The 14,779-nt window shown below is 43.7% G+C and overlaps 1 protein-coding gene across 1 annotated transcript; it reads left to right on the top strand.

Annotated features, from left to right (window-relative positions):
• Window positions 1-1,521: 1,521 nt before the first annotated feature.
• Window positions 1,522-9,851, top strand: LOC131919568 (disks large homolog 5-like). Its single transcript, XM_059273868.1, has 7 exons — window positions 1,522-1,702; window positions 2,544-2,703; window positions 4,530-4,673; window positions 5,527-5,707; window positions 6,549-6,664; window positions 8,571-8,671; window positions 8,830-9,851. Exons 1-6 carry the CDS (start codon window positions 1,573-1,575, stop codon window positions 8,656-8,658), a joined length of 819 nt encoding a protein of 272 aa, XP_059129851.1. The 5' UTR covers window positions 1,522-1,572; the 3' UTR covers window positions 8,659-8,671; window positions 8,830-9,851.
• The last annotated feature ends 4,928 nt before the right edge of the window (window positions 9,852-14,779 follow it).

Below are 14,779 nucleotides of genomic sequence, written 5' to 3'. Positions count from 1 at the left end.
TCTTATTTGAATTTTTCCAGAATCCTGGTGTTCAACAGTTAGCAAATACATAAGTGGTTAGACATACATCTTTTGAGTCAGGTTCTTCTATCCTGAGTAGATTTATATTTCCTTAGGGATATCTCATGATATTAAATTCCATCTTTCTCCAAAATATTTTGAGGAACTGTGATTGCCTATTTAGTCTATAAAGGAGATATAATAATAACCAAAGGGGACAGTAGGAATAATAACTTTCATACATGCTGCCTATGTATAGATTTTTAAAGTGATAACCTTTTGTTACAAGTTTTCAGCTCATTTTTGTTATACATTTTACAAATTTTAACCATGCCCCAGGAATTTATAAATCCAAAGCTGAAGAAACTATATGTCTTAACATATTTTTTGAGGTAGATGGCAAAGAAATTAAGAGATAAAATGTGTTAGAGTACAAAGTAGATAGAGCTTAGAGATTTTTATCTCTTCATTACACTTTTTTAAAATCTATAACACTTTTGTAACAATTTTTTTCTATCAAGTTAAGCCAGTTTCCATTTTTAGTATAACTCTATCCTTTATGTGCAAATATATACATGAAGTGAGTTAAAAATAACTTATGACTGAGCAATGTCTAATAAAAACTGATGGAATATAGTAAGGTTTTACTGTTGAGCTGTAGAGTCAGGGGAAGGTACTATCCATTTTGAGGAGTGTGAAGAATTTGTGTATAAAATATACGCTCCTGGTCTTTTGAAGAACAATCTGTAAAATCACTAAGAGCAAACTCTACAGGATTTTTAGATGTAATTTTGTGTCATACCCATTGAGTATTTTCAAAAACTCTTAAAAATTGATGTACTGGGTAGTGATTATCTATAGATCCTGTGTAACATGATAATGCAATCTGTTGTTTGTTTTTCAAGACAGGGTTTCCCTGTGTAGCTTTACATCTTTCCTGGAACTCACTTGGTAGCCTAGGCTGGCCTTGAACTCACAGAGATCCGCCAGCCTCTGCCTCCCAAGTGCTGGGATTAAAGGCGTGCGTCACCACCGCCTGTCATAAATTAAATCAAATAAGCTGCATATTATCTACTGGCCGTAATTTCTGTAGGTTCCATACTAGGAAGTTCTTTAAAAAGTATCCTTTCCATTACCAGTAACTCATTTCTTGATAATAAGGAGATAGAGGTACTTGTGGAGAATCATACCTCACTTAAATGTCTAAAATACTGTTACCTTCTAGACATATAATTTCAATAGGGGATGAACACTCACTTTCTTTCCCACATGGAAGTACTGACACATTTCCAAACATTCAGAAAGCATTCTCTGGCTATGGAATAAAAGGGTGCTGAAAGATTTCTCTTGAGTCCCAGGAGAGATTCCTATAGTGGGAAATCTTACTTCTGACGAGTTATGAAGACATCTGATTAGCAGGGAGGCAATGTCAGTTCCCCATGACATCAGGGGGTCTCATGCCAAGACATTCTATTGTATCTTGGAGACCTTAGAATGTTTTCTGATGTCACCTGTGTTGTAGCAACACCAACTGCCTTTGGACAGTTGGTTCAGTGCCCTTACAGTTCAGCCATGAACATGTTGGCACGACTCAGGAGCCTATTGGGTAGAGAGAGTGGAGAGGGAAGAGAGACCAGAGAGAGGCAGACACATCAGGCTCCATGTAAAAGATCAAGAAAGAAATGGTCCAGAAGATGGTACAGTAAGTTCTGGGCAGGAATTGGGATCTTCCTGCAGGACATGGGCTTGAGCAGAATCTTCCAGTGATGGGACACAGGAGGTAGGAGCCTCTGGGAACCAACAGGACTTCCCTGCTTGCCATGGCTCCTGAAATTCAAAGATTCCAGAAGAGTAATTTGTCTGTCCCAGAAGTCAGGAGCGAGTAAGGCCAAAGCTGTTGTGCTGGGAGCTCTTGACTTTCCATCCTACAGGAGGGTAGGGGTTGAAAGGGGACAAAAGAGCCAGTATTAGGGTAGGAGGTGGTGTGCCCAGAAAAAGGCAGGTCATCAATACACTTCAACCTCAGTGGCTTAATTTATTCACTGCCCACCAGCCCTGTGTATCCGCTGTTATCACTGTGGAGCCTTGTTGAGGATGGTGACCATATTCTGGCCCTGTGTGGCTTCTCCATTTTTGCCATGTGCCTAGAGTGACCTGTCAGGATAGTTATGCATCTTTAATGACCTGAGTGCTTGTGGACTGTGTCAATTTTATCTTGGCTTTAAAGCCAAGACTAGTGAACCCTGCAGCCAAGTTGAATGCAGAGTCCAGTGCTGTTAATAAGCCTGAGGAAGCTCTCTCCTTAGTTACCTGAAGCATGTGCTAAAGGAGCAGAGGAAGTCAGGGGGCTGAGACACCTATCTCCTGTCAGAGAGATGGGAGACCTGAAATGCCCTGCGGGGGCATCTCAATCCAAGGTAAAATTCTCTGGGGTGACACTGAATTGCTTGCTTACATCCTTTCTCAAACACCTTCTTAGGTCTCAGGGTGACCTGTTCATGTCTTGTCACAATGCAAGTTCACTTGTGTTCATCTACCCACAGGGGCCTCCAAGGAGCCACCCCCCACTCCAACCAGCCTCACAAAGAGGCAAGTGAAGCAGAAGGTGGAGAGCCTGACCACTCAGCTCCAGGAGATGACCGCCCAACGGAATGATCTGAGAGATCGGCTCATCTTAGTAACCGAAGGATCCTTGGACAACAGGTATTTACTGTTTCAAAATCCATGGTGACTGTCTCGGTTCCACAATTTCACCCTTAGTTTATTTTGTCTAAGAAATGGGCTTCTGGGAGGCTGGGTGTCCCTTTGCCCAACACCATTTCTCTAAATGCTTCCCTGAAGCAAAACCTGACACATGGGCAGGAGTGAGATGGGGACATAGACTGTTCTGCTTCCTCCAAATGAAAACCAGAGCCTGTGGCCTGAATCACATAACTCAGGGATTGAGGAAGTAATGTGTGAGTTCCCAACATACATTTGGAGAGATCCTGTCAAGTGGTGGCTAGTGTGAGAATGCTGTGATTTTTTTTTACTTGCCTGGCAAGACATTGTGTGCTGGATGCTTCTAGTAGTGTTGTAGCTGCGTCACGACACCCCCCCCCCATCAAGACGACCACAGAGCCCATAACGGATGCAATACACACAGGGGTTTATGAATAACAAAGAAACCCAGGCTTAGTCTGTGTCCAACGCACTGGTAGCCAGGTGAAGGAGGACAGAACTGAGATCTCAGGGTGAGGGGGTTTTAAAGAGAAAAACCACAAGCAGGGTGGTACAAGCCTTGGTGTCATATGATTGGGTGAGGGTGTGTAACCTTTGAACTTACTGGTTGGGGGTTACAGTTATCATTTGGAGACAGCTTGGACAAGTCCCAGGCTTTGTCCTTGAGCTGCCATGGAGGCTGGCTGGCCTTGCATGTACTGACTGTGGGGCCTGACTCAGTGTCTCAGGCTCTGTCCTTGAGCTGCCACAGAGGCTGGCTGGCCTCACACATTCACATTGACCCATGCACATAGCTCTAAGTTGGTGAGGGATCCCAGACATTAAACAACTGGCTGAAATTTGATCAGTCACAGTACATGCAGAAAGGGAGCTACTGCAAGGACTGTGTCTTTTGTTCATGGCCCTTCCAGGGACTGCTTGTTCAAGTCTCAGGAAACTGAAATTGAGGCCTGATCTCTGAGAGAAGACTGAGCAGCCTGTTATGGCATCTGCTAGGTCCTTTCAGTAGCAGCTGGAGAGGCCTGGTTCCACATTTTAATATATGGCAACCAGGCCTGTTACCGATGTCTGCTGCTCTTGGTCCTCTCTGAGATGACACAATCTCATGTATTAATTTGGCATCTCAATGAGAGCATTCTATCACCTTTCCCTGTCTCAGTTTCTCTCTCTGATTCTCTCTCTTTTCTGTCTCCCTGTCTCTCCCTCTCCTCCATCTTTCTGTATCTATGTGTTTGTGTGTTTGTGCATATGTGTCCTTCTTCGCTCTGCAATCAAGGGTCTATGGTTGAGCATGAAGTGTTGCTTCTCTCAGTATCTAGGTGTACTGGGAGCCCCATTTTGAACAGCATAGCACTTTGTCAGTGTGCTCACCTTGGTGCCAACAAGAAATGTCAGGAGGAATTTATGAAGCTGTCATAATATTGAGTCCCATCTTCAGAAATGTTCATGATGTGATTTTTAGCCTCCATATCAATATAAGCACCCTGGAATGAGCATCTCTTATTTGAAGACAGCAGAAATATCACATTTTCTGGTGGGCCCAGACCTGTGATAGACTCATGGGAAATCCATAGCAAGCTAGCTGTGCAAGACTCCTGAGGGAGCTCATTCAGTCCCAGCTGCATCCTTCTTAACACCCTGCCTCTGCAGACCTGGGATCAGAAGTGCAAGTATCATAAGCAGCCAGAGGTCCCAGTACATAGGAGCCAGGCTGTGGCATCTCATTAAATCCAGTAATATAGAACACATACTGAATTTATGTGATCCTTGAGGCCTGTATTCATGGAATTCTTTGCTTCTGGGTCCAGGCCCTACCACAGGCCAAATCCTTTCTATGAACGTCTCAAGATGCAACATCAGCAAGTCATGTCAGCCCTGCAGAATTTCGAGAATGAGAATATGGAGGCCTCACAGAAGCTCAGTGAGCTGACCAAGGAGAAAGTCTTCCTTTGGTAAGTGCTCGTCTTGGCAGGGACCCCAACTGTTGTACAATGGCCAACTCTGATTTTCTTTGTCTCTGGACTGCAGGGTCTACAGATCTGCTTCTAATTTTTCTGCTTCTTAGCCAAGATCATTAGCAAGCAGCCTTTGAACTGAGGCCTCTTTACTCTGTTTTGCTGAGGGTTAAAGAGACTGTTAGCTCCTCTAGCACCATATTGTCATACTCAGTAGACTCCAGATCAGTGGTTATCAACCTTCCTAATGCTGTGACACTTCAATACATTCCTTTATTGTTTTGATGACCCCAAATCATAAAATTATATTGTAGTGATGTCTTAAATTTATTGTGCTACTGTTATGAATTTTAATGTAAATGTCTACACAGGACATATAATAAATGTCCCTTGTGAAAGGCTCCTTAGATCCCAAAGGGTTCACACCCCACATTCTGAGAACCACTGGTTAGGTAGAAGAGCAATTGGCCTCACGAGAGGGTTGTCAGGCAGGAGCTGACTGCTATGGGACCTGTGCACCCTCTGGGTCTCCTACTTCCCCAAGTGTACTTGCACATTACCTGCTGGTGTTTCCTCATGACAGTGAACTCATTAGGACAGGTGGAGTACTCCTCTTGTTTATGGAAGTGCATGAATTTCTGTTATTTGGGGGGGGGTTTTCAGAAATAGTTTGATTATTTCAGGAAATAACTGTTCTCTGCTTTTGGCCTTGAATGCCAATCTCATTACTGTTGAAGGTGCTTGTTTACATCTTCCTGTGAACCTGGGATAGGGTTGGGTTGTTGAGGCATGGAGTCCTGGGTGACCAGAGGCAGCTGGCAAGGTCTTACTATTTGGAGTGTGTTTCCAGTGATCTGGAGAGCCGGCTCCTGATGGAGCAGAGTCAGCAGATGAAGAAGTTGGACATGCTGAGGCTAGAGAAGGAGAAATTACTGGAGGAATGGGTCCTGCTGAAGCACCACTTGGGTGAATTGAAAGTGCTCTGTAAGGACCAAGAAGAGACCAGTGACCTCCAGAACCAGCAACAGCAGGTAGGGACAAGTAGCTGGGTCACAGTTAGGTCTAACACCATTTACTTATGTAATCTTACCCAGTCTACCCATCCAGACACCTGTGCTTTATCTCATCACTCTCCTCATCCATACACCCATCTATCCACCCACTTCATGACATAAAATTGTTCGTTCTGTGTCTGTGCATTAGTATTTCTGGGAAGTGAGCGTCCTCTGAGAATCTAGGTCATTGGCATACAATTCCTGATGCTCTGCTTGAAGCTGTAGTCAAAGGGAGGAAACAGGTCAATCACTCATCACACAGCTACCTGTCATTGTGATGGGAGGATTGCTGTACACAGACTTGAGTTCAAGAGTAAAAAGTTCTCTAACCACCTCCACACAGACTGACCAAGCAGAGTATGCTCCCCTGGGCCATTTTAGTTCCCAAGGATGGAAAGCTGAGTTTTGGGACTTTTCCTAAAATTTTGTGTGCTTATTCTAAAGATAACTGCTCCTCTATCACTTGGTCGTTTTTATCTCACCCCTTTTCTATCTCTCTCTGTCTCTCTGGTGTGTGTGTGTGTGTGTGTGTGTGTGTGTGTGTGTGTGTGTGTGTGTGTGTAACAGAGGCATGTGGGAGTGCAGTGCATATTGCGTGTGGATGACAGCTAGAGGAGACCACTGGGGTTCTCTCTTTGTCAGTCTCTGTCTTATGAACTTGAAGCAGGCTTTCTCATGTCCCCATGAGCTTGAAATTTGGTGAGACTGACTGACCAGCAAGCTCTTGGGATCCTCTGTGTGTGCTTGCACTTTTGTGAAATGTATTAACTATACTATACTCAACCATCCACTAAGGACACAATCTTGTAATGAACAGGAGCAGCAAAGAATGGAGGAGAGACTCCAGAGCTTGCTGAAGCAGAGGGAGCTGGTCACACAGCAAATACACTTGGCAAAAAAGCTGCAGCATCATTTGACTGTCTCCCAGATGAGGTAGGAACCCAGGCAGAAGTTGGAGTATGGAGCCAATTGGGTCCCCTATGCTAGGGCTTTCTGTCCTTTGTGGGCTTTTGCTTATCAGCAAGACTCCCTACTCAAAGCAGGGGTAGACCAACTCAGAACTCAGAGTATCATGGTGGTCCCATCAATAAGAACTTCCGTCCAGCAAACAGTATTTTTGATACTCCTTGTGTCTGTACACTTGTGTCCCATTCCTCCCTTCTGATCTCTCTGGAATGTCCTCAGCAGGCTTTCCTTGAACTCACAGAGCTCTGCCTGCTTATGCCTCCCAAGTGATGGGATTTAAAGGTGTATCTCACCATATCTGAAATCACATTTTTATTCAGGAATATCACCTGTAGGGCTGAGATTCATACCCTTGTCACTATTTGGTGTAACACTGACTGTCTTCATTGTTTGAGCATTTCCCATGTAAAGTGTACTGGGGATATAATAAGTTTAGTCATTGGCAGGATGAACCCAGGCAGATGTCTCTGCTGAGGATTGTTCAGAACCTTCACAGAGTGTTGTGTAACAGCCTCCTCTAGAGTACCAGGATGTAGATTCTCAGCTGTAGGCCTAAGTATAACACAGCTGGTTTTGTTTATTGCCAGAGACCATGCAGTGACAATATTCTCAGACACATGACTCAAGAAATGCTCCTCTAGCATGACAGGCTCCATCTTGCATATTACCTGGGTGTAAGGGGCCTTCTAAGCAGGAGGCCTGATCATTGCACATGACCTCATTCAGCTGTCTAGTTTGCAAAGTTGTATTAAGTCTATGTATCTTAATGAGATGGTCTTTTCAAAATTATTTTTTATTCATTTTACATACTAACCACAGATCCCCCTTTCTTCCCTCCTCCCACTTCCCAGTCACCTTCTTCCCTGACCCTTCATCCCCTCCTCCAACAAGGTAAGTTCTCCCATTGTGGGACAGCTAAGCCTGGTACATTCTGTTGAGGCAGGACCACGCCCCTCCCCGTTTTATCAAGCAAGAGCAAGGTGTTCAACCTTAGGTAATGGGATCCAAAAAGACGGCTCATGCACCAGGATAGATCCTGATTGCAGTTCCAGGGGCCCCTCAAACAGACCTAACTATACGACTGTCTCCCATATGTAGAGGGTCTAGTCCAGTCCCATGCAGGTTCCGCAGCTGTCAGTCTAAATTTCCTGAGTTCCTTTGAACTTGGTTCAGTTGTTTCTGTAGATTTCCCCATCAAGATCTTTAAGACTCTTGCTCATGTAATCCCTCTAAAAAAAGAATAGAAGGAACACAACTTGAAATTTTAGGTTTTCTATATCAATCTGTGACAGCATTATACAATATGGAGAGAAAAATAATATCAATTAAAATCAGAAATGATGACAGGTGTGTGTGATGGTGCATGTCTTTAATTCAAGCCCTTTGGGAGCACAGGCAGGAAATCTGTGGCCTTTTGTAGCTATCCTAGAACATATATCAAGTGAGCCAGAGATGTATATTATAACTCTGCCTAGAAAGAAATAAACAGAAGTTGGACAAGGAAAAAAAATGAGGTGGTTTATGAGAAACTCATCATACACAGTCTATGTATCTCCACTGTGCTGTTATGTATGACCTTAATATGGTATTCCTTTTGTTTAAATGATGTCCTTAGACTGTAGTAAAAAGTCCTGTTCTTTCTCATAGAGCACAGTACATAAAGTACACAGATCAACATCTAATAATTAAGGGCAGAAAATAATTCAAGGCCCAAGTATTCTGTGACACTTACTCCTCAGGTGTACATACAATGACTGCTGCCAAAGATCAGTGTTGACTGTCCAGCTCAATTGAGTTCTTCTGATATCACAGACTGACAGGTGACTCGGTGGATCCCCACCAGGACCCTGCCCTTACGAACTTCCTCCTCTAGGTCAGAAAATCTCCAACATGAGCTAGAACAATCCACAGCTCAGGATGAGAGCCTCCTGCCGACAGAGCTGCTGCAGCAGGAGCACTAAGTGTCATAAGCAAGTGAGCCATCATGACATCCCATCCCCAGCAACATAGCATTTGTGGGGTGGAGTTCTTCCTTGATTCTGGTTTCCTGTGTGTGAATAAGCCCTGAATTTGTCTAACCAGAAAACCAGCAAGGCTGTTGTTAGATCTGATTGCCTTTTCTTCTCTCACAGCACCCTTTATGAGAACTGAGGAGGCTGAAGGAATCCATAGTCTACCCCTGACATTCTCCACTCTATGATCAAGGCCTCCTCAGAGGAAGACATGTACTACTAGTTGTCAAATCACCAGTGAGGCAAATATCATCTGCCATGAAGGTCATCCATCCATAATCTGATCCATGTTCCTGTTGATTCACTAGTTATAGAGTAAAGAAATCATCAAGAAGATTATTGAGTTTCAAAATAAAACCAAGAATTATGCAGAAAAAGCTGACATCTACCAGCAAGTGTTCCCTGTGGGAGCCACAACAACATGGAAAGAGAATATGTTTCTGCTCGTAGTTACACTCTGAAAGTTTATTGCTACAAACTATTGTGAGCTGACTGAGTCCTCAGCCCTTCATATGTGGAGGGAGATATGTCAACAGAGACTGTGTTGCTGTCATACTGCTATCCAGACAGACCACACAAAGGAAGCATCATATTCTCACTCCAGTCCAGTGCGGGAACTACTCAATTTCATGCACATGTGATGGTGAAGTGAATTGTTCTGAGAAATGATTTAAGAAGGATGCCACCATGAGCTTTTATGTCTTGAATAGCAGATGCTCCCCATGTTCTTTTTTGTCTTGAATCGGCACACAGACACATTTTAGCTGACAGAATCATATAGTGGCCAACATAGCATAAGACCAAGTTTGTCAACGGCCTAACCTAAGAGCCCCAAAGTGGCATGACTACACTTGTCTTGAAGAGGTTATTTCAATTCAGGGTTGTCTTCCAACTTGTGTCTAAAGCCAGCCACAGGGTGTAGGACAGTGCACTAAATCTGCACGATGAGAATGCTTCTTAGTGTAAATAGTTTTGGTTTGTTTTTGCGTTTGCATGAATTTAGGTTTTGTTGTTCTTTGTTTTGTTTTGCTGGTTTGTTACTGTTTGGTTCTTTTGTTCTTTCTTTGATTTTATATATTGCTAAGGCTGTACACTGGATATACCAAGTGCCCCTTTAAGCCCCTATTCAGTCAAATTTCTGTAATTTCACAAATAAAAAAGTAATTTCCAACTCTTCATTCTTTTTTTTTAAATGTTTTTATTCAATTTACATACCAACCACAGATCCACCTCCCATCCCTGCTCCCTCTCCCTCCCACCTTCCCCTCTACCCCTCTATCCCTCCTCCAACAGGGTAAGTTCTCCCATGGTGGGCAGCTAAGCCTGGTACATTCTCTTCATTCTGAAAGTAGCTTTTGTAGTCAGGTGTGGTGTCACACTCCTGTAACCTTAGAACTCAACAGACAGAGATGGATCTCTGCAAGTTCCAGGAGGCTTAGGCTACACTGTGAGTTCCCAGTCAGACACGGTTACAAACCAAGATGGTGTCTTGGGTGTGAATCGCATGGCCTACTCCATGTATATCCACTTCATGATGGAAAAAGATCCACGTTAAACACCTGACTTTACATGTCTAGCTACTCTGAAAAGCGGAGAATAGATATACACATGTTCATGTCATGATCATTCATATCAGATTTTTCAGAAATACACCTATGTTTTCTAATGCATCTCAGGAAGTGAGAACATTTGTTACAGGAGTATAAAGGAAATGGGGAAACCTATAGCTGTCTGCCTTTCTTTTCCTGAAATACAGCACCAGTGACAGTGGCAATGCAGGGGTAGTAACCTTCTAAGACATATTGAGATGTGGTCTTTCAATGTGCTGTTGCCTTGACTATTCATTTTGCATGGAATTTTTTTGAGATTCGTTGTAAAATTAACACTGTTACATCCTATGGAGTATCATATAGCGAATTGGAGGTTTCCTAGAAGCTTCTAAACTTTCCCACCTCCATTTCTTCCCTTTAGTTAACTGTGGCAAACATTCATTTTGAGGATGAATATTTACAATGAAGGACAGATATACACAGAGACCATAAACATAGATATGTAGCATGTTAAAATCTGTGGTTTGGGTGATGGACTGGAAAATGACTAAGCAGGTAAAGACAATGCAGACAAGGCTAGAGACATGCAATTGTACCCCTGAGACAAAAGTTATTGATGGAGAGAATAAAAATGTGACACAAATTGTTCTCTGAGTAGTATGTAGTTGGAGGTGCCAGGTCTTGGCCCACTGGAGCTGAGACAACTGGCTTCCCATTCCTCACTTATTCTAGAATCTCTTCAACTGATGCACACACATAAATATATTACTATGTGTTCCATTTCAGTAATTTGGGACTTATCCTTATTTTACCTTGGCTACACAAATCATAGAAATAAAGAAGGTCAATAGCAAATCATCATGAGAGAAACAGATTAAGAGAATGTGGTCGTCTCAAATTTGTAGATTTGCTAAGACCTTTGTTACTCCCCAAGTGTCCCAACACATCTATAGATGCTTGCCTAACCATGATTTATTGTCTCCTTATTTTCTCCAAGAGTCCAGACATTGTGGTGAATGACAAGACAATCTCTGTGGCTTGTCCATGCATTACTGGCGCTGACTGACTCCTCAAATGGGGATGACATGTTCTGAATGTTTCAAAATTGGCCCAGGTCGCATCTCTGCCTTCTGTTGTCATCCACATTCATCTTAGCTGTGAGCAGTTTACACACCACCCAGAGTCAAGGAATTCACAGAATCAGCACTCCTGAGTACGACCCTGGGATGAACATGGTGAGAGTAGAGAACCAATGGCTGCAACTTGTCCATTGACCCACAACTATGCTCTGCACATGTGTGCAAACACATATATAAATATACAGATGAGTAAATGTATTAAAGTTTTGAGACCAGAATTCCATACCAGGTAACTCTCAAACTTGTTTTGTCAAGTGACACAGACATTTATGGAGAAATGATGAAGGAAAACCATGTTTCCCTTGAGATTGTTAAACAAATGTTGGATGAAAGGAGGCGAGGCTGCCAGAATGATGCTGGGGAGGGGACCACAAGGGCTTTGGAGGTTATAGAAATTTTGTTTTATACAGAGTGAGGAAGAAGACTTGGATCTGTGCATGACAACAGACACACACATCTCTGATGTTTTCTAAATGGACAGAGACCCTCAGTGAGAAAACATTGAGAATGTTCAATGCTGTGACAGTAGAGGGGAGACAATGTCCTTCCCCCTTCCTTCCCTGCTGTCTCTGTCACATTCCACTACCATTTAGCACTTACTGCATTCTATTTGTATTATTGTTAGCTGTTAATAATCTCTTTTTCTACCCTTAATACATTTATTCTGCTGACAATTATGGGAGGTTATTAAAGTGTCAGCAGGCACAAAGGGGTAACATCCCGTAAAGATGAGCTACCAGGCATGGTGGTGTGGTGACATGCCACTGATCTCAACCCCAGAGAAGTAGTCACAGAATGATCAGGAGTCTGAGGCAAGCTTGGGCTGCAAGAGACCCTCCTTAAGACAATAAGATCAATAAAAATGAAGAACAGCCTGTCTTCACAGTGAGAGAGAGCTGATGAAGCAGTATGTAGAAACATGGCCTGACTTGGCCCTGTGTGCTCTCAGGTTCTGTCTCCCAGAACATGTAGCAGTTGGAGAGTTGAAGCCTCTTACTTGATAGACAAGCCTTGATTTCCTGCAGCAGGCAGAACCCTCCCTAGCCACCCAGCAGAACCAAGGCCCTGGAGACAATTGCTGGGCCTCTGGACATGAGAGCCTTAGGCATAAGTCAGGGATGCTCTCCTAGCTTACATGCAGTCATAAGCATCTTGAATGCTTCCTAGAGGGGCTTCATGGGGTCCTGGCTGACTGGAGTCTTACTGATAAATTGAACAGTGTGCAGAGAGGGTTTGTTATACTATTGGCCTGGCCAAAGTGTCTAGGCCAAAGCCCAGGAATCTGCATGTCACCAAGACCAACTTTGGCAGTGGTTATTAGCCTTTCTAAGGCTGTGACAGTCTCAGGTAGACATCACTCCAGGGAGAGAGAAGGTGCTGGAAAGTTCCCAGGGTCACTCATTTCTCTCTGTCTCCTTGTCTCTCTGTCTCTGTCTGTGTGTGTGTGTGTGTGTGTGTGTGTGTGTGTGTGTGTGTGTGTGCCTGCTCTGAGCCCTCTTGGTTCTCCTCATAGGGATAACCTGAAACAGTCAGAATTTCTCATAAACATTAGGAGCTTGTTTTTCTTTCCGACCAGTAGAGAGGAGTGCCAGGACCAAGACTGTTTGCTTGGAGACCTCTGGAAAAGCCCACCTGTAGTGTAAAAGGGCCAGCCAAAGAAACCCACCCTGGCCCTGAAACCAGAACCTGCTAAAGAAACAGTGGGAGGAGGGAGGAGAGGGGGATCTGTGATTGGCATGTAAAATGAATAGAGAATTTCTTTAAAAGCCCAGTCATGCACAAGAAATGGATTCTGATTCTACCACCATGACCCACCCCCAAGCAGATCAAGCTACACAACTGTCTCACCATGCAGAGGGCCTAGTCCAGTCCTATACAGGCTCCACAGCCATTGATCCAACTTTCATGAGTTCCTACTAGTTCGGTTTGGTCATCTCTGCATGTTTCCCCATCATGATCCCGATGCACTTGCTCCTAGAATTCCTCCTCTCTCTCTTTGACTGGATTTCTGGAGCTCTGCCTGGTGTTTGGCTGTGGATCTCTGCATCTGCTTCCATCAGTCATTGGAGAGAAGCTCTGTGATGATAGTTGGGGTATTCACCAGTCTGTTCACTGGAGTAAGCCAGTTCAGTTCAGGCACCCTCTCCACTATTTCTAGTAGTCCAAGCTGGGGTCATACTTGGGGATTCCTGGCAACTCCCCTAGCACTGGGTTTCTCTCTATACCCATGATATCTCCCTCTATAATGGTATTTCTTTCATTGTTTTCCTGCCTCATCCCTGTTCCAGATGGGACACCTTGTGCATCCTTGAGGCAGGAGGAAGGGCTTGGACTTGCCTCTACTGGATGTGCCTCCCCATGGGAGGCCTTGCTTTTTGTGGAGGGGAGTGCATTGTGTGGGGAAGGCTGGGGTGGCAGGAGGAGGGAAGAGGGGGGAACTTTGATTGGTGTGTAAAATGAATGAAAAAAATTCTTAATAAAAAATAAAATAAAATAAAGAAAATTTCTTTAAAAAAAAAAAGAAATGAAAAGAAAAAGAAACATCCTGGTCCTGAAACCCAAGCCAGTGAAAGAAACACTTTAACCCTGAAATGAAAACCAAATAAACACACTCTGACCCTGAAACCAAAGCCAAAGTATCACACTTTGCTCCTGGAACCAGAGCTAATAAAGAAATACACCCTGGCCCTGAAACTAGAGGCAAAGGGCTAAAAAAAGGACCAATAAAAGAAACACACTTTGGCCCTGAAAACAGAGCCAACACTGCCCCTGACCAACTAAATCAACCAATCCCTGAGCAGGAAAACCAACCAATCCCTGGGCAGAAAAATCTTCTTCCTGGAAAAACTCCATCCCTAAGAAGCCCTACATAAGCCCCTCGGCCTGTTCAGTTATCAGTTGTCCTTCTCCACCCTGGCAGAGTCAGCCTCTATCCTGATTCCTTCTTTCCAAATAAATCTCTTTCTTTCAAGATTTTGTGTGAAGATCTTCTTTCCCAGGTGAGGGGCAGTCGCTTCTGGGATATTCCCTTAGGGGAACTGAGCAGAAGAAGAAATGGATACTTCTGCTAGGAAACCCCCTTTGGGAGATGCATATAAGTAGCAACATTTTTGCCAGCCCCTGAGCAGATTGCTACATTTCTGCAGTGAGTTCTCTTTTAGCAGAGTGAAGCAGAAGAAGTAACATCTTGGGTCTGAGCTGAAAAAAAATGGGTATCTCTGCTGGGACTTTCTCTTAGTGGAGGAGAGCAAAAGATGGTAATGGAGAAAATCTCTGAATCTGTAAGCAAGCCCACAATTAAATCCTTTCTTTTACCAGAGTTGCCTTGGTCATGGTGTCTCTTCACAGCAAGAGTACAGGGACTTAGAGAGGCACCTTTAG

Source organism: Peromyscus eremicus, chromosome 9, assembly GCF_949786415.1.
Source record: "Peromyscus eremicus chromosome 9, PerEre_H2_v1, whole genome shotgun sequence".
Classification (NCBI taxonomy): domain Eukaryota; kingdom Metazoa; phylum Chordata; class Mammalia; order Rodentia; family Cricetidae; genus Peromyscus; species Peromyscus eremicus.
Note: the sequence above shows the minus strand (reverse complement) of the source record. Positions and strands in the feature narration are given on the sequence as shown.

Bases quoted from the DNA above. Each gene is read 5' to 3' on its own strand.
- LOC131919568 (XM_059273868.1), top strand. From the start codon at position 1,573: ATGAACATGTTGGCACGACTCAGGAGCCTATTGGGTAGAGAGAGTGGA. The intron at 1,703-2,543 runs GTAAGTTCTGGG...ATCTACCCACAG, and splicing joins ATGGTCCAGAAGATGGTACA to GGGCCTCCAAGGAGCCACCC. The intron at 6,665-8,570 runs GTAGGAACCCAG...TTCCTCCTCTAG, and splicing joins TTGACTGTCTCCCAGATGAG to GTCAGAAAATCTCCAACATG.